Below are 23,182 nucleotides of genomic sequence, written 5' to 3' on the forward strand. Positions count from 1 at the left end.
GCACTCTGCAAGTAGTCCGGTAATTTATCAACCTCAGTGTATTCCGTTGCTTAGCGACGTCAGCTGATCTGATCTTGAGTTTCAGCTGACAGTTGAGCAGCTGTGTTCTAAAGAATGTTCAACGTCTTTGAAGTTCAACGTCTTTGGCAAACTATTTCTCTGCTTTTTAACACCACGAATGGTAACAAATAAATTGTAATTAAAATAATATTATAAAAAGACACACTGTGTTAAGTTATTTTTTCGTTTTGGCAAGTAGCCATGTAGTAAGCGGGATAATGTATAGAACGCCGGTCGTTATCGGGAAAATAAGCCCCTTCAGGGCGAAGCAAAACCCCTCCGCTTCGCGTCGGGGTGCTGTTCGCCCTGTCGGGGCTTATTTTCCCGATAATGACCGGCGTTCTATACATTATCCCTTACATAACGAATGGCAATATATTATATTTGGTCACATTTAAGTGGTTGTTGACAGGGGCTTACGGTCTCCCACACACATTTAACGCATTAACACAGTACATTTCTTATTTTAATTCTTTGGTATATAATGTTTTTTTTTTTTTTCATCTCAAAATTTTAGGAGGGGCGGCGCCCTTGCGCCCTGTATTGACGCACCGCCACTGCTGTTTACTACTCAGTGCTAAAGTGGATCAACTCACGAGACAGGTATGGGAAACGGCGGATGCCTCCAGAGGGGGAAGGATCTGTCCCCAATCACCAATACTGCATTGACGCCATATGGGTCATCCACACACTGCTGTGAGACCTGCAGACAACAGACATATAATACCTGGTTGTTTAATAGCTTCTCAGCTATCTCAACAACAACAACAAATATAGCACATGAGTAAGTCTACATATTCTATTTGTTGTTCTTGTGACAGGCATGAATTGATGTATCATTCATGAAAAACATACCGTGAGATCTTGTCCATATTCTGGAAGAGGGAAGCTGGCATCACACCTCCTGAGGGGGAAGGATCTGTCCCCAATCACCACTACTGCATTGACGCCATATGGGTCATCAGCACACTGCTGTGAGACCTGCAGACAACAGACATATAATGCATGTGGGTTTAATAGCATCTTAAAGCAGCAATAAGTCGTTTTTAGCTTGTAACTCCCCCTAGCGGCGAAACCTGTTGAAATTTGCTTTCCTCGTTTATGACAAACTAGCGAGTCAACAACTTTGCTAACACAGTCAAGAAAAGATGGCTAGCTCTGAATCGAACTGAATCCAAATGTGTCTTTCAGCTCTCGCCAATGAGTAAAAGCTGTTCCGATAGTGACTGTCCTTACCCGATCCTAGTCGCGCATGCTCAGACACAAAGGACCGGGCGGCTCCAGAAATCATACATACCGCAGTATTTACCCTACAGACCCCCGATGGCAATGGCGGAGAGGCCATTCTCCATATTAAAAGTAATTTAATTTAATTTGTATTTCAAGCTGTTATTTTAAGGTAAAAAAGTTACATATTGTTACTTTAAGAGACACTTGCAGTGCGGGACTGTGCTGGGCTACACAATGCAGTTTACAGTTACATGATTTTATGTTTCAATAGAGAATTAATTTGATTGCTGTCTTCACACTTTCTAAGACAGGGTTTCAGGCATTTTTGTGAGCACAGAAAACATTATCGGTTCCATCCTCTAATGATATCATGCGACTCAAATAGAGAAGCAACATGCAAACAGCACAGGACTCAATTAAGGATAAGATTCACTTAATATTGGTGCGCTGAAAATTATAGGCCTCATGGTATTGTTTGTAACTGCAATGCAACAAGGAAATTATGAAATATACTTAAAATATAACTAAAAATAGAATATGTAATCTAAAAATGAATGAAAGCGAGAAAGACAGATTTGCGTCAAATGCTAGGCTAAGTGTGGTTAGCAAGTTTATTGAATGGTCCTCCTATCATCAGTAGTATTTGGGCTTAGGAGGGCAGCAGCTAGACCACCAGCACTGGCCCTCATGGAAGGTCCAATAGTGGGGCTGGAGAGCTGAGGAACTGCCATCGAGACATCCACGTCCTTTCTGTGAATCTGACTGTCATCCACGTCCTTTCTGTGAATCTGACTCTCATCCACAGTCCCTGGGGCAGTAGAGAGCACAAAAGTAGATTATTTAGTAATGTATTTAGATTAATAACTTATTTAGATTCAGTTTCTGGATTAGCTGTGATGGTTCTGTGGTTCTGTCTGCGAGTTACACTTACCATGGGGAAGTTCTGGCAAGGCCCTGGTGTCTCTGTGATATGGTAAAAGTGGACAGGAAATCAAACATCCAGTTAGCATGAAAGGCAGTGATTTACAGCAGCTAATTATATTAATAATTCACACCGTTTGTCAGAACCAGAGGGTATGAACAGGCCTCTTACCTCTCAACAAATGAAGTAGAATATCTACGCTACAAAGGTGGATGTCACAGAATTAAGGCCAAAGAATAAACCCTTTATGGCTCTGGCTGCCTTACAAATAAGTTGTCTCTTTGGAGTTGGTGCAGGTCAAGTATTTCTTTACTTTCTTAGGACGTATGACGAATCTGCTGCAATCGTTGTTCAGATTGTTGTCAAACATCACCCTTACTTCACTGGCTCTGCTCCTGTGCACTCATGTCCTTGTCAGTGAATGGGGGCTGGCTGAGACTGGTCCAGTGATTCCGTAGCAGTTTTTGCTGTGTTTATCAGAATCTGTAACTCTAGCTTAGTTTAACTTTGCTGTATAATGGCGGCCAAGATTTTGCCTTTTGTCAAGTAAGTGTACTAGATATGTCTTTTTTGTGAAGGCAACGTTAACTTTAGCTAGCTAACATTAGTTAGCAAGCTGTCAAGGTGTTCGTAGCTAACCTATATATAGCTAAAAAGATAAATAGCTAACGTTATGTTTTATATGACATAAAGCTGTATTAACGAGAATATGTATCTAAGTACATTCAGTGCATTAATTCCTGCTTTGAAGGCAAGTACATCGTTCGAGGGAAAATACAACTCACATGTTGTACGTGGGAACAGTTAGCTAGTATTTAGCTAGGCTATTGGCCTAGATCATAGAGAAAGCTTATGATCTTAGCCACCTAGCATAGGATAAGATTGCAGCTGGGCTTTGTTTTCGGCTCAATACAAGAATAATGCCTAAAATAGGCAAGTACAGCCAGATAATTGTTCTTCAAGGAAGATGGCAGGTTCATTAAGGTCTGGTTGAAATGTCATAGTTCAGTTATCACAACAGTTGTATAATGTTGCGCAGTCTTCTACTAAGAATGTACGGGAGTTCTATGCACTGTCATCTCAAAAGTGACATTCATTTATGGTGTGGTCGGCCACAGTGTTGCTGTGCGTAAAATAACCATACTATGTATATTTCTCAGGCTTGCTACGAAGTTGACCATTGCAGGAGGAGCGATCTATGTTGCTTACGACTCTGGCCTGCTGGGCGGCAGTGAGGAGGGTTCAGTGGTGCTTGGGAAAGCTAAAGCTGCCATCCCTCCCGCAGTGGACGAATGGATGAAGTACTTTGGACTGGAGGTAAAAAAAAAAAAAGGCATACTGGATATTTTAGTGGGTATAGGGGGGGAAAAAAGTGTTTGCACTGTTCATACGAAGAGTGAATTCTTTTAGGTATTTCAGTCCATTGATTTTTGGTTATGTCTGTTCCCAAATCCCCTGGAAAGAGCCTTCCATATAAAATATAGCTGTATAAAGCCTTGATATTATTCCCTTAACCTCAGGTCTGGTTACTATGATTGAATCCAGAGATGTTTTTTTTTATCTGATTTGTAAATACGGGAAAAAACGTGATGTGCTGGTAGAGCAAACTCATACTTTGAGCCACCAATCAAGTGTGTTATCGAAGCGATAGGCTGGGAACAGGTGATTGGCTGCAACTGGGCCAGAAATAGACATGGAGACTAAACCCATAGTCTTTCCTAAATTACATTTTTAAGGAATGTAATATATTTGAAAATTCGGTAGAGCCATCCCGCCATCCATGCATCTTAGGCCTTGGCAAAAAAAAAAAAAGTTTCCGGATCTTAGGAGTTTTACTGCAACAAATAAAGGATGAAATAAGATTGTCAAGCTTTTTGCTTTTGTGTGTGGAATGGAATGCACTGAAATAAATGTACACATTTTGGAAGGATGTTCATTTTGATTGTATTGATTCGCCTGGCTAGTGATAAGGGCATAGTTGATCAGCGGGTAAGGTCCTGTTTTGTGCCTTCCAGAAGTGGAGTAAAATTGACCTTTAACAGTTGAGAGTGAGTCTTAATAATAGGCACACCTAAGATAACTAAACTTATTATTTGTGAATTTAAATGGCAGGGAATGAGAAGAGATTTGACTGACGGCTGTAGTAATGGATAACAGGTCACTTTTGCCAAGGTTGAGTTTACAGCCCGAGAATCTAGAGTTCTTCAAGAGTATTCAGAATATGAGACTGATGAGAGAAGGAGAAGGACATGGAATAGGATTTTGTGTTCCTGGTTTGCTCTAAAGACCCCCTTAATATCTACATATTGCTGCACTGGGCTGCTAGGGGCTCCGTTACCAATATAGAGAGCAATGGAGATAGAGGGCCCCCCTGTCTAGTTCCACAGTGAGGAGGACAATATGGTGAATATGTGTCATTAGTTGTAATTGATGCTGAAGGAGAGGTATACAACAATCTGAGCCACGAAATAAAACTAAAGACGGATGTGATGATTTCCATGCTTTTTCTACCAGACTAACCAGACTCATTTCTCCCTGGTTTACAGTTGCCTACCCCACCTAAAATAGAACTCTCTCCACTTGAAGCCTGGAACTCTGGTAAGTGTTTCTCACACTTGATAATTTTTTTCGTTTATGTGCCATTCCATGAGCTGTGTGCATTTGACAACTCTCTACTTCTTCCCTCTCTGTAGGAGTGCAGAAGTCTATTCATGGGCTGTCTGTCGCCCCAACCAGAGTGGGCGAATACACCGGCCAAGGCTTACAGTACCTAAAAAACCTCACCAAGTGAAGACTCTCACCAACACTCAGTTATCCAATCAGGTTGCTGTTGCACACGAGCTTTACATTGAGTTACATGACAAAAGCTTCAAATTGAGTTATATGACACAATCTTCAAATTGAGTTAGATGACTGCTTATAAAGCGCCCCCCCCTTTCACTCAAGATGGGGTGCAAGTGGCTTATTTATAATTGAATTCATTGGATACTTCTGTACTGGGATTACATAAATGCAAACTTCTCTACAATACATTTATAGTATTTTTGTTCACAATCTGCCTTGGGGAAGACTGAAAAAAGACAAAAATCTTAAAGAGCACTAAGTTTATGAAGCTGTTGTTTATTTAAATCCATGTGTTTGTCGTGTGTACTGTCTTCACAGTTTTATTTATCAGGGAATGTTCAGTGGTGCAGTATATGTTGCTGTATTCTCACTCGGACTTGGTTATAACTCCCAACCAAAACACACCTTTTTTTACAGCAACAAATCAATTCTATTTTGTAAATAACCAGTTAGCTATTTACCAGTTAGTTATTTTCATGATTAATAAACTTTATCATGTCAGATATCTAACATGGGTTTTTATTTAATCACTGAAAAACAATCTCAGCCATAGAAATGTCTGGAAGAAAAAAGAAAATGGAGAGAGATCCTCGTCAGTCAGTAGCTGCTGGAATAGATGCTAGTGAAATAGCGGTGCTACCATTTGACTTCACTGCTGTTAAACTAGTTTGTTTTGTTATTTGATCATGTTTGGTTAAAATCAATTAAATTCATCCTTTTAACCAGCTTTAGATGAAATGGTACAGTTGAGGTACTTTCTTAAAGGCTCTTGGAAAGGCCATTTAGTAATCTTTCTAGCAGCTCTACAAGTACAGCTTCCTTACAGGTTCTACAGGTACAGCCTTCAAGTTCCAAAGTTCATTACATTTTTTGCTGATAGCATACTATTTCCTTTTTTTTAATATATAAAAAAGAAACTCCTGAAGGTCCCCCTTCCTGACTAAAAGCTATAACACATCTTTGAATGGACAGGACAACCATTCTCCATCAGGACAGTTTTTCAAATCTGGAACAACAGAAACAAGTAATCAAGATACTTGTCCAGCAATATTAGTGAACGGTATCATCATACTGTTTGTTCAGATTTGCAACACTAGAGGGTGATATAGGACCATGGGTCAAGTGTGCAAAGCATAGAGGAAGCAGTATCTAAATGCTGGTGGGATAGTGTTCGATGTCTGTTAGAGCAACGGGCAAATATACATCATCCACATTTACACATTGTGTGGTCACCTGCAAGTCTAGTACATTAAAGCCAATGTGTGTAAATAGTGGCAGTATCGTAACTAGCATCAACCACAAAACAGTATGTCACTGTTTGGATAGATGCCACTTGACCTTTGTTCAGTGGCCAGACATGCTTATAATACCCATACCCTGGATTGCTGTCCCGTCACTCCATTCATTAGACTGCCCCTCAAAGCTCTTGCCTCTCTCACTCTTAGGCGGGGTGTAGATGTGAGTTGAATTCTATTTAGCTTATTGGCATCATTAGTATCAAAATGACTACTGACTTGGGTGTGACGTGATTGGCATACGCTAAAGCCGTCCTTGTGGTCTCATTGTTGGGTCAATGCGGAATGTGACTCAGGTCTCTCCATTGTGAGACTCAAAAGGGCGTAGGAGTGTGAAAATATGTGTGATAGGAAATGTGTTTGTTACACTTAAAGTTGGAGTGTGTCTCATTCTAGAATTACTGAATGACTGATAGTCAGTGTCAGACCGTGTCTTTGTTGAATGAGTGTGTTTGATGAAGCAAAAGTTTCATATTTACACTAGTAAAATAATCAATTTCAAAAGAATCGTGTTCCAAACAGTGTTTTTAGAAATGATAGTGTGTGCGCTGTCCTGGCTCTAAATGGGAAGCAAACCTGGCTCGGACCAAGCTGTAAACAATTCCAGCCAATCAACACATCAAAAAATATAATATTTAGTGAGATACTTGGCATATTTAATAATAAGTATAATCAACCCTATATACAGGTGCATCTCAATAAATTAGAATATCATCAAAAGGTTGATTTATTTCAGTAATTCGATTCAAAAAGTGAAACTCATATATTATATAGATTCATTACACACAGACTGATATATTTCAAGTGTTCATTTCTTGTAATTTTGATGATTATAACTGACAGCTAATGAAAACCCCAAATTCAGTATCTCAGAAAATTAGAATATTGTGAAAAAGTTCAATATTGAAGACTCATGGTGTCTCACTCTAATCAGCTAATTAACTCAAAACACCTTCAAAGGTGTACTGAGCCTTTAAATGGTCTCTCAGTCTGGTTCAGTAGGCTACACAATCATGGGGAAGATTGCTGACTTGACAGTTGTCCAGAAGACGATCATTGACACCATGCACAAGGAGGGTAAGACACAAAAGGTCATTGCTAAAGAAGTTGGCTGTTCACAGAGTGCTGTATCCAAGCAGAACGTTTGGAAAGTTGAATGGAAGGAAAAAATGTGGTAGAAAAAGGTGCACAAGCAACAGGGATAACTGCAGCCTTGAGAGGATTGTGAAACGAAGCCCATTCAATAATTTGGGGGAGAGTCACAAGGAGTGGACTGCAGCTGGAGTCAGTGCTTCAAGAGCCACCACGCACAGACGTGTCCAGGACATGGGCTTCAACTGTCGCATTCCTTGTGTCAAGCCATTCTTGAACCAGAGACAACATCAGAGGCATTTTACCTGGGATAAGGACAAAAAGGACTGGACTGTTTCTCAGTCGTCCAAAGTTTTCTTCTCAGATGAAAGTACATTTTGCATTTCCTTTGAAAATCAAGGTCCCAGAGTCTGGAGGAAGAGAGGAGAGGCACAGAATCCAAGTTGCTTGAGGTCCAATGTAAAGTTTCCACAGTCAGTGATGGTTTGGGGTGCCATGTCATCTGCTGGTGTTGGTCAACTGTGTTTTCTCAGGTCCAAGGTCAGCGCAGCCGTCTACCAGGACGTTTTAGAGCACATCATGCTTCCCTCTGCTGACCAGCTTTATGGAGATGCGGATTTCATTTACCACCAGGACTTGGCACCTGCACACACTGCCAAAGGTACCAGTACCTGGTTTAAGGACCATGGTATCCCTGTGCTTGATTGGCCAGAAAACTCGCCTGACCTAAAACCCATACAGAATCTATGGGGTATTGTGAAGAGGAAGATGCGAGACACCAGACCCAACAACGCAGAAGAGCTGAAGGCCGCTATCAGAGCAACCTGGGCTTCCATAACACCTCAGCAGTGCCACAGACTGATCGCCTCCATGCCACGCCGCATTGCTGCAGTAATTCATGCAAAAGGAGCCCAGACCAAGTATTGAGTGCTGTACACGTTCATACTTTTCAGTAGTCCAACATTTCTGCGTTAAAAATCCTTTTTTTTATTGGTCTTAAGTAATATTCTAATTTTCTGAGATACTGAATTTTGACTTTTCTTTAGCTGTCAGTTAGAACCATCCAAATTAAAAGAAATAAACAGTTGAAATATATCAGTCTGTGTGCAATGAATCTATATAATATTAGAGTTTCACTTTTTGAATCGAATTACTGAAATAAATCAACTTTTTGATGATATTCTAATTTATTGAGATGCACCTGTATATATATTTATAAACTGCTATCAGAAACTTCAGGAGCACAGAAGGTAGGGGTGTAATTTAAATGGCTGTTGAGCTCAGAATATCAACAGTCTTTCGCCAGAATCGTGGACCTCTACCTTTAGGAATGGATTTCTGGATATTTCCTGATCTAGAACTCTGAGATCTAAGTGTACACATTAGGAACATTAGGGTCGTTACAGTCTCCCGTGAGGTTGAATGAAACAATCAACACATGAACAAATCAACAGACATACAATTATACAAGTATAATACGAGTAGACCTCCCTTGCCCCACTTTAGTAACTTTCACAAGTTAAAGTATACGCACTGACCCTGATTAATTACCATGGAGACATACTCCAGATTAAATATAAAGATGCTCAGACCAGGCACAGCCTGAAGAACGTCTGTGGTTTTCTTGCTGTCATGAGTGAAACCCCAACCAGCAACAAAGCACTTTCTCTATTCCTGGGATATTTCACCAATTTACCTCATTTCACTTGTTTGGATATCTTCACATAGAAGGAAGAGTTACAGAAACATGTTAATATTTCAATATCGGCTTTAGCCTTGAAGAGCTAAAACTTTCTATACTTTCAGTGCCAACCTTTCACATAAGAAATGTTGATGATAAAAACGGTCTTTAATACCATTATGTCATTTCCAGTCAGGGAAGTTTTGAATAATTCAAGCTTGATCTTGCCTTTCACTTTGCCTCTTTTAACCATCTCCCTTAATGCGGTGTGTGGCCAAGAACAACAGTCCTCTCATCACTATGAGTAAAACACAGAAAAAAGGCATCATAAATCTGCAGCTGCATCTGAATATCGGGGGTTGTCATGCTTGAGGAGGCCTAAGCTTTTGTCACAGTGTGCAGCCGTGAGAACATAGTTGAGGCAATGAGAAATCCTCTCTTATGTGTGCTATTACTCTGCACCAATGCCAAGTATTCCACGGAGCCATTCCGTCTTCCGCTTCCTTCCCATGGCATGATTTTATATCCAGACGAGGCCGAAATGGTTGAACATAAGTAAACATGCATATGAATCCATAACTTACCATTGAAGTAAATCACCCATACCTGGTATATAAATAAATATATCTTATATATAAATATATTACTATTACTATACATTTTTACACTCAGAAGCTATGTGATGTGTGTGTGTGTCCTGCATGCAGAGCCCCTATAGCTCAACCGCTCATGGCCCAGCTCATCAACCAAGGTAAACAGAAACCACCAAGATTTCATGAGATCACGTTTGTGGTGACGGGTTGGGACCCTCTTCTCAGAAACGTGGCCGCCTCGTTTCTCAGTAGCTGCAGAGAGCTGGTGACATTAAGGCTGGGATTAGTAAAGGCTGACGAAGCACAAACCATACCGTGTCATACACTGGGCTGGGGGTTCTTAGGAAGGAAGACGGACAGACCACAGATTCAACAGACACTTTTCTCATGGGGTTGTGCTGCTTTATGACACTTTGAAAGTATGTAATGAAGTCTGATCCCTGGTCCTTTGTAGATCCAGAACTTACCTGTGCTTATGTCACCATTAATACACAGTTAGTCATGCATTGTTAATGAGAGCTGGAAGGACCTGAGGGACACCTTAGGAAACCATGAAGCCTACCACATTATGCAGCTGTCTGTGAGAACGTCAGTGTGAATGTTAAAGGTGCAGAGATGTGCACACACACACACACACACACACACACACACACACACACATACACACACACACACACACACACACACACACGTCATCTGTCATGGAGCGTGGTGTGGTGAGACTCATCTGACCCAGTTCACAGGAGCTCTCAGGTTGTGGCTGCTCACCACTTGATTATTGGTGACAAATAATCAGAAATGTGACAGAACTCAGAACCCATCAACCCAACAAGTCAAAGACACAATTTCACTGTCTTCAACAATGCTCATCCTTCACCTTAAAATGCTTAAAATTCTGCTTGAAATAATGAAGTGATGCAAAGAGCAATGAGAGAGTAACCCCAAATCCAGTCATCTCTGATGCTAATGCTACAGTGCTATGTCTGTATGTGGAGCCACCACAGCACTGTATTTAGCTAAAACATTTGAAGTCTGTGCTGTTCCTCTCCTGTTATTTAAAGGTGCTATATACCGCCTCTGGCTATTCAAGGTCGATAAAGATTCTTAAATTGTCATATTCAGCTCACTGATTAGTGTGAGCAATCACAGTCTTTTTATTGGCAATGATAAGGACATGAAACAGCAAAAAAAAGGTGCAGCATTTCCAGAGCAATGTGGAAAGTTTATTTATTATTCATCAATAAAAGAAAGCAAATGTTCATGACACCAATGACATTATTGACATACATATCTGATTACATTACATTTATAGGCTCAGCTATGCAACAACTATGCATTTCCTCTAAGGAAGGGCCTTACATTTTGCTTTTAATCCACGGTAGGAATTTTGAGATTTGAGTGTAGACAGCAGGGATGATCTGTTTATACCGTTCGTTCAGGTTGAATGAGACAATACCCAAAGCCATGCCATTGCACACCAAAGGACCTCCAGAGTCTCCCTGGAAGAAGCAAAATGTAAACTAATATTAAGTGAGATACATGCCTCCTCTGATATGAGTATAGCCAACGCTATAAACTGCTATCTGAAATTGAGATGAAAAAAGATGTATAAATGCTACAGAAATAGCAAAATAATAGTCAGTTTGGTATATACACACCTTGCTCGGACCATTCCGGTTGAAACCTTTGGCGCACATAACACTTTCAGGAAGTTCTGTCTTGATGCCGTTCTGATTCCACGCTGTCTGGCAGTCTTGGAGACCGACGACTTGAACGTGAGCCACTTGGAGCTGATTTGATACTTCATTCTTGCTACCTGTTTTACCCCAACCAGCGACCAAGCACTTTGTGGAATTTTTCATCTTCATCTTGTTAGATGAGGGGATTTGCACCGTTTTCACACCTTTGCCAATTTTCCCAGACAGCTAGAAATTTAAACAAGGGCTTCAACAGGGTGTGTGTAATCATTGTATTGCAGTTCAAAACAAATGACGAATTGCAAAGATGAGGCAGAACACAGTGAAAACAGAATATCACTTTGGCCCAAGAATTGATTGAGGAGAGAGAAGAGGGAGAGGAGAGAGAGGAGAGGATGAGGAGAGGGAGGAGAAGGAGGAGAGGGAGGAGACAGGAGGGGGCGGAGAGAGAACATAGTGAAAACAGAACATCAATTTGGCCCAATAATTGATTGTAATAGAGTCAAAAAGAGAAAGTACCGGTCCATACCTTCAACAGCATGATATCGTTTCCAGTTTCGAATCCTTTGTATAATTCAGGGATAAGTTTGTCTTGGTTTTTGATGTAGAAACGCTTATTTTTCGCTGTTTTATGTAAGTTGTGCGCCCCAAGAACAACACTCATTTTGCCTCTGAGAAAGAATCACAGACGGAATACCCACACTGTCATTATTCATTTAAAGACAAGAAAGAAAAAAATAATGTCATTCCTTGTGGATCATTCTGTGAAATGAAGTACCTTGCATTGCAATGAGCTGCTGTCAGTACAAAGTTGGGCTTAATGACAAAGCCTCCACAGACATGCTTTCCATTGATCTGTACTGATGCCATGTACTGCATGGCTTTATCTGCTGCAGTGCTGCCATTGATGATCCCCTCGGCACGACAGGCTTTAAACATGAAGGAAACATGTGCATCTAGTCTAAATCACTAAAGGGCAAATAACCAGACTGATTATAATCATATTATTTGACTTACTATGCTGCTTCAGGAGAATCACCAGTAGGACCAGCAGGGGAGAGGACAGAGTGTGCATGTCTCCGCTTGAGGTGTCAAGGTTTGCAGTGCAGGATGCCTGAGACTATCTGGTTTTATTAAGCTGAGAGGAGGTTGTGGTTTTCTGTTTTCAGACTGCACACTGCGATGATTCGTTGCTTAAAGTGCAGATAATAAGTTCAGAGATGTGACACTAGTTCTGGAGGACAGGTACAGGACAAAGTTGGAGACGGTCCAAAGTGAATAGTCATTGCAAACCACACATGGTATATTTAAATATATAGTTTTATTGCAGGCACCTATATAATAATACAGTTGCTTGTGAATACTTTTACATTTACAGGTGTTAAAGATTTACATTACATATCAAAATCCACTGAGACAATAAAACGTGTTATATGTCTTTTAATTGAATTTCTAATAATTATTTTAGTAACAGTTTATAACAGTTTGAATTAGTAAGGTTGAGTCATTTTGGTGACTTTTTTGTGACAATTTCCGAGTGCAATGTGGCTCCGACCACAGTCATCTGACATAAACAGTTTCTCGTAAAGACCCCTGTAGCTACAGACCCCTGCATCAAGGCTGTCATCCCCCAAAGCAATGAAGTCACCCACAGGAAACCATGCTGAGCTATGATGTACTAACCACATGTTTCCATGGTGTACCTTTGAACGTTTGCAATTTTGCAGCGTCACCACTTATTTAAAAATCCACGTTGAAGAATTTCACAAGAAACATGTTGGTAACAGTAATTGAGTTACGTGGTTGATGACATTATATCAGTAAAGCTATCAATAATGCCACTGTGGTCTGTTTGCTGGCTGTACCAGGCCAAGTTTAGAACACCTTGAGAAAATAGTAATTTTTTATAGAATCATATAAAGAAATGAAAGAATGTATCAAATAATCATGGAAAGAGGTCATCTTTTAATTTTAACATTTATCTTATTTTTTCAGTACTTGACACTCTTTAAAACACTCTTTATCCAGGGCAGATATCCTGATATTCTGGTGTAGACGTTTGGCTTTGTTGGCTTGTCACAGTTGTTTCTCTCTGTAAATGACACTACCCCCACTGCTTTGTTCTTGCAAACCAGAGGGCCTCCAGAGTCACCCTGCAGAGACACAGACATCAAAAAGGTTACAACAGCTGGCTGAGAAAACGAAACTGGCAAAGGAAGTCAGTTTGGTTCTGACATTTGTATTGATGTATGCATTTGTCCACCGTCATCTGTAGGTGCATGGATGAATTGCACAGTGTCAAATCTTACCTGGCAAAAGCCTGCTTTGCCACTTGCACACAGCATTTTTTTAGAGATGTTTTTCCAGAGTTTCTGACACTGTTCTCTTTTCATGATGACCACGTCTGCCTCGAGAAGGACTTTGCTTGCATTCCCGTTGGTTTTAGTTCTCCCCCATCCGGCCACACTACAAGCCGATGCAGCCTTAATGTCTGCATCTTTCTTAGGAAGAGATATCCATTTTACAGAGCTGGACTTTTTTGCTGCTTTTGTCAGCTGTGTAAAATAAGAAAAAACTGTAACTGGCAATGGTTTAAGCAGGTAGTGATGAAACAACACAGTGTGTATTTAAATGCATCAAATTCATTTGTGAAATTTTCTTTAAATTAGTGTAGATAGTTGAAAAATGCTCCAGCATTTTTCTCCACCTGCAAAAGTGCGATGTCATTCTTAAGTGATTCGTATCCGGGGTTGATGTGGTAGTATTTCACCGGGATCCTTATGCCACTGTTCTGTTTTATAATATCATGCTCCCCTACCACAACGGTCAAATTCTTCCCCCTGCCACAGAGAAAGAGTAGGAAAACACGCTTTTTGAACTTGATGGATTTTCACGATTTGAATCTGACATGTGTGGCATAACTCAGCAGAACCAGAATCTGAAAACTTACCAAGTGATGCAATGGGCTGCAGTCATGACAAACGACTCAGACACCAGGAAGCCCCCACAGATGTGCTGCTTCTCCTCCTGCACAGACACCATGTAGGATCTAGAGTGGGGCTTGGCTACTGTGCCATTCACGATACCCACGTACCCACCCAGGGCGCCTGGCAAACACAGTGATTGTGGATATCACCAATTTTTGTAACCAGTCATGTGGCTATTAAATAACTTCATAAAGTTTTATAAAGTTATTGAGGTTCATACAAGTATAATCAGTTGTCTTCATTACAATTGAATTACAGCATTAGTCTCATTATTAATGAGCCACACCCTGTACATAATAAAGATATACTTTATATTATGAACATTATACAAATTTTCATGAATTAGAACATCAATATTTACCACAGAATCTTGCATGACAAAACAATTGTTCTTTATTTTCGTTGACAAAATTAAATGAAATCAGTAAAAGTGCAGTATGCAGTAAATTGTAAGGTGTCATTTAGGATGTTGGATATATGATTAGGAACTTACTTGAGAAGACCTGCATTGACAGGAAAGGCACCAGCCAGAGCAGAATTGCAGAACCCATAATGTCCACAAGCCCAAGTGACAGACACCTCACTCTGCTGCAGGGGATAAGTCAGCTCCGTGTAGCTAGACCACATTTCACAAGAAAAAACAATGAAGTTGTCTCACTTTTATTGGCTCTTAGCTCTACAGCATGCACATGCAGATCTTCCATTGTCCTTCATATCTCCTCCCCCATCTTACTTACACACACTCCCAAATACACACTCCAAATACACATAGACACGCACAGGCGCACGCACGCACGCACGCACGCACACACACACACACACACACTTTGTGGGGATGACTTTTATAATCCAAAAGATGAATGAAAGAATGAACTATCTCACTTATTATTTGTTTTAATACCAAAGATAAGACACACATGACATGTGTCACGTCTTTGTAACCACATGGGGAGAAACACATCAGCACAGCCACAGGTTCAACTGTAGCCAACTTTCAGTTTCAGTCTTTGATTACTTGTCAGTGTCTGGCTTATTGTAACGATTATGGTTAGGCATATGTCATGGTGTGTTGCTGTGTTTCTGTGATGTGGGCATAGGCATGAGCTTCAACCATGAGGGGCTTCTCCACTGTCTCAGAAACCGCCTCCTTAAGGCTTGTGGTGAGCAGTCAGTACAATGGCTTTAGTTGGCTGTCAAACATCAACTGAACTGAGCTGGGGATGACGAGTTCTTCTCAGTTTTTCTCTAGTTGTGCAAAGAGGTTCAGCTACACATTTGAAATTTAAAGTGCTTTACAAACGAGCAGGTAAAAGAAAGATGCATTGGGCTCATCTCTGACAGCACAAACTGAGATGCTTTCCTGCCATCATGCCATTGCACCAAATAACCCCCTTGTTTATTTATGTCGACTGGTGTCAGAGGGATCCATTAGGAGGTGTCCATGACCCTTTCACTGTTAAGGCAAGGCAAGTGTATTTACATAGCACAGATACACACATTCAACATTTAAAGTGCTTTACAAACGAGCAGGCAAAGGAAACAGGCATTGGGCTCATCTCTGGCGGCTGCCGTCACCGGCCGGGTCCAGCCCTGATTTGGCCCAGTTCTGAGTCTGGTCCTGAGTCAGCTGCTCTCAGGGACGCTGTGGGCCCCTGAGCTGCCCACTGTGGTCCCCCCTGGGGCCCGACCCACTGTGTGTCTCGCTCAGGCCTCGGGGACGAGATGATCTCCAAAGGCCCGCACAACCCCCCCACCCCATCCATATTGTCCACACTGTCATTATTTCTTTTAAAAAAGAAAGAAAGAAAGAATGTCATTCCTTGTGGATCATTCTGTGAAATGAGGTACCTTGCGTTGCAATGAGCTGCTGTCAGTACGAAGTTGGGCTTGTGTTTGTTGTGTTTTCAGACCACACACTGCGATGATTCGTCGCTTAAAATGCAGATGATAAGTTCAGAGATGTGACACTAGTTCTGGAGGACAGGTACAGAGCAAAGTTGGAGACGGTCCAAAGTGAATAGTCATTGCAAACCACACATTGAATATTTAAACATATAGTTTTATTGTAGGCAACTATATAATAATACTGTTGCTTGTGAATCTGTTTTACATTTACAGATTTTAAAGATTTACATTACAATTAAAAATCCACTGAGACAATAAAAGGTGTGATACATCTTTTAATTTAATTTCTAATAATTATTTCGGTTACAGTTTATAACAGTTTGAATTAGTAAGGTTGAGTCATTTTGGTGACTTTTTTATGACAATTTCCGAGTGCAATGTGGCTCCGACCACAGTCTTCTGACATAAACAGTTTCTCGTAAAGACCCCTGAAGCTACAGACCCCTGCATCGATGCTGTCGTCCCCCTAAGCAATGAGGTCACCCACAGAAAAGTATTCTGAGCTCTGATGTACTAGCCACATGTTTCCATGTTGAACCTTTGAATGTTTGCAATTTTGCAGCATCACCACTTATTGAAAGATGCACGTTGAAGAATTTCACAAGAAACATGTTGCTAACATTAATTCAGTTAAGTGGTTGATGACATTATATCAGTAAAGCTATCAATAATGGCACTGTGGTCTGTTGCTTGCTCTACCAGGTTTAGACCTTCAGGCCAAGTTATGTAAAACACCTTGAGAAAAAAGTAATTATTTATAGAAGCATATAAAGAAATATAAAAATGCAATCAAATAATCATGGAAAGATAAGTCATCTTGTATTTTAACATTTATCTAATTTCTTCAGTACTTGACACTCTTTAATACACTCTTTATCCAGGGCAAGTATCCTGATATTTTTGTGTAGACGTTTGGCTTTCTTGGCTTGTCACAGTTTGTTTTCTCATTAAATGACACTACCCCCACAGCTATGTTATTGCAAACCACAGGGCCGCCATAATCACCCTGCAACAGACATCAAAAAGGTTACAACCAGTGGCGGTTCTACACGGAGGCCTGGGGTGGCCCGTGCCCCCGTAGACATGTCCCTGGCCACCCCTGTGGCCACCCCGTGCTGACCAAATACAAAAAATATGAATTTATTATGATTTTACACCCGAGCGCCAAAAGCAGAACTAATGCCACGCAACGTTCTACACGGGTTAATTTAAAGCGGTGCACCCAAACACTGTAGTCTGCCAGGTGTGGTGCTCGTCGGTGAATGAGAGCTCAGCAACTACAATTCATGGATACCATGTGACGTGTGTCTAAGCGCCGCCATATTTGTGTCCAACACGGACACAGTAGTCTAGCTGTGCGTCGGTCACAACCCACAGAAAGTTCAAATGCCCGGGATATGTTGTGCTGTTGGATGCAACAAATGTCTCCAAAGAAACCCAGATATACAATTTCGTTCTATTCCAAAAGATTTAGGGAATGACTTACCTGTTAAGTGAAATGCAGCACATTGATACAATCGTGAATAATTACTGTGTCTTATTAAAGCTAAACTCTCCTGAGCAAGCTAGAGTGCTAATAGCTAGCGAGCTCTTTAGCGGCTAAAGAGCTCGCTAGCTATTACAGCACTAATGGGTGAACGACACCAAGATATGGCATCTGTTAAAGCCTTTAGTAAGGGCTGAAGTTTAGCCCTTACTAAAGGCTTTAACTACAACTCGTTAGCCCATATTGGCACTCTTAACCACGACTAAGATAACACGGTTGATAATCGCTTTTTGAATTACTTACATGACCTGTGATCACATACATATTTTTTGTCTCCAGATGCCATATCTTGGTGTCGTTCACCCATATTGATAGTCATTTGAAATCTCCGGTGTATGGGTATGTATTATGTTCAAGATAAATGTAAATGTCGGGAAAAGAAAGTTGGGGCAGACTTTAAGGGACAAAATAAAGTTAATAAATATGGATCGCAGCCAATAATCAATGCCTTTTCCAAATATCGCTGTCCTTCTGTCTCATTTAGATGTGCTATCAGCTACAGCTCGCTAGCTTGCTCAGGAGAGTTAAGGACACAGTCATAATTCACGATTGTATCAACGCCAAAAACAAATCCTAAAGGAGACATCACATAAAAAAGCACATGCTTAGATTTCAGTTGAATAGCAGTGGCGATTTTAGCCCGAAATTTCAGGTGGGCCAATTTTGCATGACGATATGTTAATTTAAAAAGTCTAAATTTGAAGAAACTATAAACAGAAAACAATACTATTATAATATTATTATATTATTACTATATATTATTATATATGACTACCTAGCTACTATTGGTTACAAAAATCTTATAATTTGTATGTGCCCCTCTGGTTAAACACTGGCCCCTCCTTGGCCCCCCTAGTAAAATTTGTCTAGAACCGCCACTGGTTACAACAGCTGGCAGACAAAACAAAACTGGCTGTGTCAAACATCAACTGAACTGAGCTGGAATGGGTTTCCCACAGCGTGGTTGAACAGCTACTGTTGTTAAATGATAAAGAGACCATCCTTATAAAGACTTTCTCTCTTAGTTGCCATAGTTGTTGGTCAACAATGCTTTTGGTGGAACGCATCTTTGAGAATCAAATTCCCTCACTTTCATCAAAGTGATGCGAGCTTTGAACCAGGAGATGGCGCTCTTGCCCATATTTACTGGGGATTATAAATTCGTCTCAGTTCTTCTCTAGTTGTGCAAAGAGGTCCAGCTTTGGTGTGCCACTGAAAATGAGATGCTTTCCTGCCATCATGTCATTGCACAAAATAACCCCCTTTTTTATTTATGTCGACTGGTGTCAGAGGGATCCATTAGGAGGTGTCCATGACCCTTTCACTGTTAAGGCAAGGCAAGTTTATTACATAGCACAGATCCTAAATATTCGAAATGTAAAGTGCTTTACAAACGAGCAGGTAAAAGAAAGAGGCATTGGGCTCATCTCTGGCGGCTGCCGTCACCGGCCGGGTCCAGCCCTGATTTGGCCCAGTTCTGAGTCTGGTCCTGAGTCAGCTGCTCTCAGGGACGCTGTGGGCCCCTGAGCTGCTCACTGTGGTCCCCCCTGGGGGCCCGACCCACTGTGTGTCTCGCTCAGGCCTCGGGGACGAGATGATCTCCAAAGGCCCGCACAACCCCCCCACCCCATCCATATTGTCCACACTGTCATTATTTCTTTTAAAAAGAAAGAAAGAAAGAATGTCATTCCTTGTGGATCATTCTGTGAAATGAGGTACCTTGCGTTGCAATGAGCTGCTGTCAGTACGAAGTTGGGCTTGTGTTTGTTGTGTTTTCAGACCACACACTGCGATGATTCGTCGCTTAAAATGCAGATAATAAGTTCAGAGATGTGACACTAGTTCTGGAGGACAGGTACAGAGCAAAGTTGGAGACGGTCCAAAGTGAATAGTCATTGCAAACCACACATTGAATATTTAAACATATAGTTTTATTGTAGGCACCTATGTAATAATACTGTTGCTTGTGAATAGTTTTACATTTACAGATTTTAAAGATTTACAATACAATTCAAAATCCACTGAGACAATAAAAGGTGTGATACGTCTTTTAATTGGATTTCTAATCATTATTTCAGTTACAGTTTATAGCAGTTTGAATTAGTAAGGTTGACTCATTTTGGTGACTTTTTTGTGACAATCTCCGAGTGCAATGTGGCTCCGACCACAGTCTTCTGACATGAACAGTTTCTCGTAAAGACCCCTGAAGCTACAGACCCCTGCATCGATGCTGTCGTCCCCCAAGCAATGAAGTCACCCACAGGAAAGCATTCTGAGCTCTGATGTACTAGCCACATGTTTCCATGGTGTACCTTTGAACGTTTGCAATTTTGCAGCATCACCACTTATTGAAAGATGCACGTTGAAGAATTTCGGAAGAAACATGTTGCTAACATTAATTCAGTTAAGTGGTTGAAGACATTGTATCAGTAAAGTTATCAATAATGGCACTGTGGTCTGTTGCTTGCTCTACCAGGTTTAGACCTTCAGGCCAAGTTATATAAAACACCTTGAGAAAAAAGTAATTATTTATAGAAAAATATAAAGAAATATAAAAATGCATTCAAATAATCATGGAAAGATAAGTCATCTTGTATTTTAACATTTATCTCATTTCTTCAGTACTTGACACTCTCTAAAGTACTATTTATCCAGGGCAAGTATCCTGATATTTTTGTGTAGACGTTTGGCTTTCTTGGCTTGTTACAGTTTGTTTTCTCATTAAATGACACTACCCCCACAGCTATGTTATTGGAAACCAGAGGGCCTCCAGAATCACCCTGCAACAGACATCAAAAAGGTTACAACAGCTGGCGGACAAAACAAAACTGGCAGAGTAAATCAATTTGGTTCAGAAAGTTTTTTGGATGCCATTTGAATTTATGATCAATGCATTTATCCACTGTCATCTGTAGGTGTATGGATGAATTACAAAGCGTCAAATCTTACCTGGCAAAAGCCTGCTTTGCCACTTGCACACAGCATTTTTTTAGAGATTTCAGAGGGCCTCCAGAGTTTCTGACACTTTTCTCTTTTCATGATGACCACGTCTGCCTCGAGAAGAAGATTGCTTGGATTCCCATTGGTTTTCGTTGCCCCCCATCCGGCCACACTACAAACCGATTTAGCCATGATGTCTCCATCTTTCTCAGGAAGAGATATCCATTCTACAAACTTGGACTTTTTTGCTGGTTTTGTCAGCTGTGTAAAATTAAAAAAAAAACGGTGACTGGCAATGGTTTAAGCAGTTAGTGATGAAACAACATAGTGTGTATTTAAATACATCAAATTCATTTGTGAAGTTTTTTATAAATGAGTGTAGAGTTGCAAAATGCTCCAGCATTTCTGTCCACCTGCAGAAGTGCGATGTCATTGTGAAGAGTTCTAAAGTCGTATTCTTTGGGGACATGGGAATGTTTCACCGGGATCCTTGTGCCACTGTTTTGTTTTTCAATATCATGCACTCCTACCACAACTGTCAAATCCTTCCCCCTGCCACAGAGAAAGATTGGGAAAACACGCTTTTTTAACTTGATGGATTTTCACCATTTGAATCTGACATGTGTGGCATAACTCAGCAGAACCAGAACCAGAATCTGAAAACTTACCAAGTGATGCAATGGGCTGCAGTCATGACAAATGACTCAGACACCAGGAAGCCCCCACAGATGTGCTGCTCGTCTCTCTGCACAGAGACCATGTAGAGTCTGGAGTGGGGCTTGGCTACTCTGCCATTCACGATACCCACATACCCACCCTGGGCGCCTGGCAAACACAGCGATTGTGGATATCACCAATATGTGTAAGAAATGGTGTGGCTATTAAATAACAAGACAAGTATAATCAGTTGTCTTCATTACAATTGAATTACAGCATTAGTCTCATTATTTAATAGCCACACCCTGTACATAAAAAAGTAGACATTATATTATGAGTATTATAATAAAATATATATCTAATGAGTTTATACAAGTTTATCATTAATTCAAAGATTAATATTTACCATAGAATCTAGAATGACAAAAAAAAAATCAATATTTTCTTTGACAAAATTAAATGAAATCAGTAATAGTGCAGTACGCAGTTAATGCAGTAAATTGTAAGGTGTCATTCAGGATGTCGGATATATGATTAGGAACTTACTTGAGAAGACCAGCATTGACAGGAAAGGCACCAGCCAGAGCAGAATTGCAGCACCCATAATGTCCACAAGCCCAAGTGACAGACACCTCACTGTGCTACAGGGGATAAGTCAGCTCCGTGTAGCTAGACCACATTTCACAAGAAAAAACAATGAAGTTGTCTCACTTTTATTGGCTCTTAGCTCTACAGAATGCACGTGCAGATCTTCCATTCCCCTTCATATCTCCTCCCCCCTCTTACTTACACACACTCACAGACAAACACACACTCCTAAAGACACATACACATCCACATACACACGCACACGCACACGCACACGCACACGCACGCACACGCACACGCACACGCACACATACACACATACACACATACACACATACACACACACATACACATACACATACACATACACATACACATACACACACACACTCACACACACTTTGTGGGATGACTTTTATACTCCCAAAGATGAATGAAAGAATGAAATATCTCACTTATTATTTTTTTTAATACCAAAGATATGACACACATGACATCTGTCACGTCTTTGTAACCACAGGCTCAACTGTAGCAAACTTTCAGTTTCAGTCTTTGATTACTTGTCAGTGTCTGGCTTATTGTAACAAATATGGTTAGGCATATGTCATGGCGTTATGTTATGTGTTTCTGTGATGTGGGAATAGGCATGAGCCTCAACCATGAGGGGCTTCTCCACACTCTCAGAAACCGCCTCCTTAAGGCTTGTGGTGAGCAGTCAGTACAATGGCTGTAGTTGGCTGTCAAACATCAACTGAACTGAGCTGGAATGGGTTTCCCACAGCGTGGTTGAACAGCTACTGTTGTTAAATGATAGAGAGACCATCCTTATAAAGACTTTCTCTCTTAGTTGCCATAGTTGTTGGTCAACAATGCTTTTGGTGGAACGCATCTCTGAGCATCAAATCCCCTCACTTTCATCAAAGTGATGCAAGCTTTGGACCAGGAGATGGCGCTCTTGCCCATATTTACTGGGGATTATAAGTTCTTCTCAGTTCTTCTCTAGTTGTGCAAAGAGGTTCAAAGTGAGATGCTTTCCTGCCATCATGCCATTGCACCAAATAACCCCCTTGTTTATTTATGTCGACTGGTGTCAGAGGGATCCATTAGGAGGTGTCCATGACCCTTTCACTGTTAAGGCAAGGCAA

General features: G+C 40.8%; 3 protein-coding genes and 1 long non-coding RNA gene across 4 annotated transcripts; 1 reads left to right on the forward strand and 3 right to left on the reverse strand.

Annotated features, from left to right (window-relative positions):
• Positions 1–1,793: 1,793 nt before the first annotated feature.
• LOC116222038 lies at positions 1,794–2,535 on the reverse strand. Its single transcript, XR_004164414.2, has 3 exons — positions 2,384–2,535; positions 2,222–2,253; positions 1,794–2,098 (listed from the first exon to the last, which is right to left on the reverse strand). It is a non-coding gene; the product is annotated as an uncharacterized LOC116222038 (long non-coding RNA).
• Positions 2,536–2,596: 61 nt separating this feature from the next.
• Positions 2,597–5,561, forward strand: micos13 (mitochondrial contact site and cristae organizing system subunit 13). The gene is made up of 4 exons (XM_012821863.3): positions 2,597–2,758; positions 3,373–3,529; positions 4,759–4,810; positions 4,906–5,561. The coding sequence occupies exons 1-4, from the start codon at positions 2,730–2,732 to the stop codon at positions 5,001–5,003; spliced, it is 336 nt and encodes a 111-aa protein (XP_012677317.1). The 5' UTR covers positions 2,597–2,729; the 3' UTR covers positions 5,004–5,561.
• A 5,345-nt stretch (positions 5,562–10,906) lies between these two features.
• Positions 10,907–12,546, reverse strand: LOC105895045 (granzyme G). The gene is made up of 5 exons (XM_012821611.3): positions 12,432–12,546; positions 12,193–12,343; positions 11,944–12,085; positions 11,376–11,642; positions 10,907–11,216 (listed from the first exon to the last, which is right to left on the reverse strand). The coding sequence occupies exons 1-5, from the start codon at positions 12,487–12,489 to the stop codon at positions 11,073–11,075; spliced, it is 762 nt and encodes a 253-aa protein (XP_012677065.1). The 5' UTR covers positions 12,490–12,546; the 3' UTR covers positions 10,907–11,072.
• Positions 12,547–12,716: 170 nt separating this feature from the next.
• LOC105895041 (duodenase-1-like) lies at positions 12,717–22,276 on the reverse strand. Its single transcript, XM_031574434.2, has 5 exons — positions 21,996–22,276; positions 14,365–14,521; positions 14,122–14,254; positions 13,724–13,969; positions 12,717–13,567 (listed from the first exon to the last, which is right to left on the reverse strand). Exons 1-5 carry the CDS (start codon positions 22,051–22,053, stop codon positions 13,406–13,408), a joined length of 756 nt encoding a protein of 251 aa, XP_031430294.1. The 5' UTR covers positions 22,054–22,276; the 3' UTR covers positions 12,717–13,405.
• Between the last annotated feature and the right edge of the window lie 906 nt (positions 22,277–23,182).

This window comes from Clupea harengus, chromosome 10 (assembly GCF_900700415.2).
Source record: "Clupea harengus chromosome 10, Ch_v2.0.2, whole genome shotgun sequence".
NCBI classification, from domain to species: Eukaryota; Metazoa; Chordata; class Actinopteri; order Clupeiformes; family Clupeidae; genus Clupea; species Clupea harengus.

Bases quoted from the DNA above. Each gene is read 5' to 3' on its own strand.
- micos13 (XM_012821863.3), top strand. From the start codon at position 2,730: ATGGCGGCCAAGATTTTGCCTTTTGTCAA. The intron at 3,530-4,758 runs GTAAAAAAAAAA...CCTGGTTTACAG, and splicing joins TGAAGTACTTTGGACTGGAG to TTGCCTACCCCACCTAAAAT. The intron at 4,811-4,905 runs GTAAGTGTTTCT...CCCTCTCTGTAG, and splicing joins ACTTGAAGCCTGGAACTCTG to GAGTGCAGAAGTCTATTCAT.
- LOC105895045 (XM_012821611.3), bottom strand. From the start codon at position 12,489: ATGCACACTCTGTCCTCTCCCCTGCTGGTCCTACTGGTGATTCTCCTG. The intron at 11,643-11,943 runs GTATGGACCGGT...TTAAATTTCTAG, and splicing joins ACGATATCATGCTGTTGAAG to CTGTCTGGGAAAATTGGCAA. The intron at 11,217-11,375 runs GTGTGTATATAC...TGCTTCTTCCAG, and splicing joins ACCGGAATGGTCCGAGCAAG to GGAGACTCTGGAGGTCCTTT.
- LOC105895041 (XM_031574434.2), bottom strand. From the start codon at position 22,053: ATGGGTGCTGCAATTCTGCTCTGGCTGGTGCCTTTCCTGTCAATGCTG. The intron at 14,255-14,364 runs GTAAGTTTTCAG...TCTCTGTGGCAG, and splicing joins GCAGCCCATTGCATCACTTG to GGGGAAGAATTTGACCGTTG. The intron at 13,970-14,121 runs GTGGAGAAAAAT...TATTTTACACAG, and splicing joins ATGACATCGCACTTTTGCAG to CTGACAAAAGCAGCAAAAAA.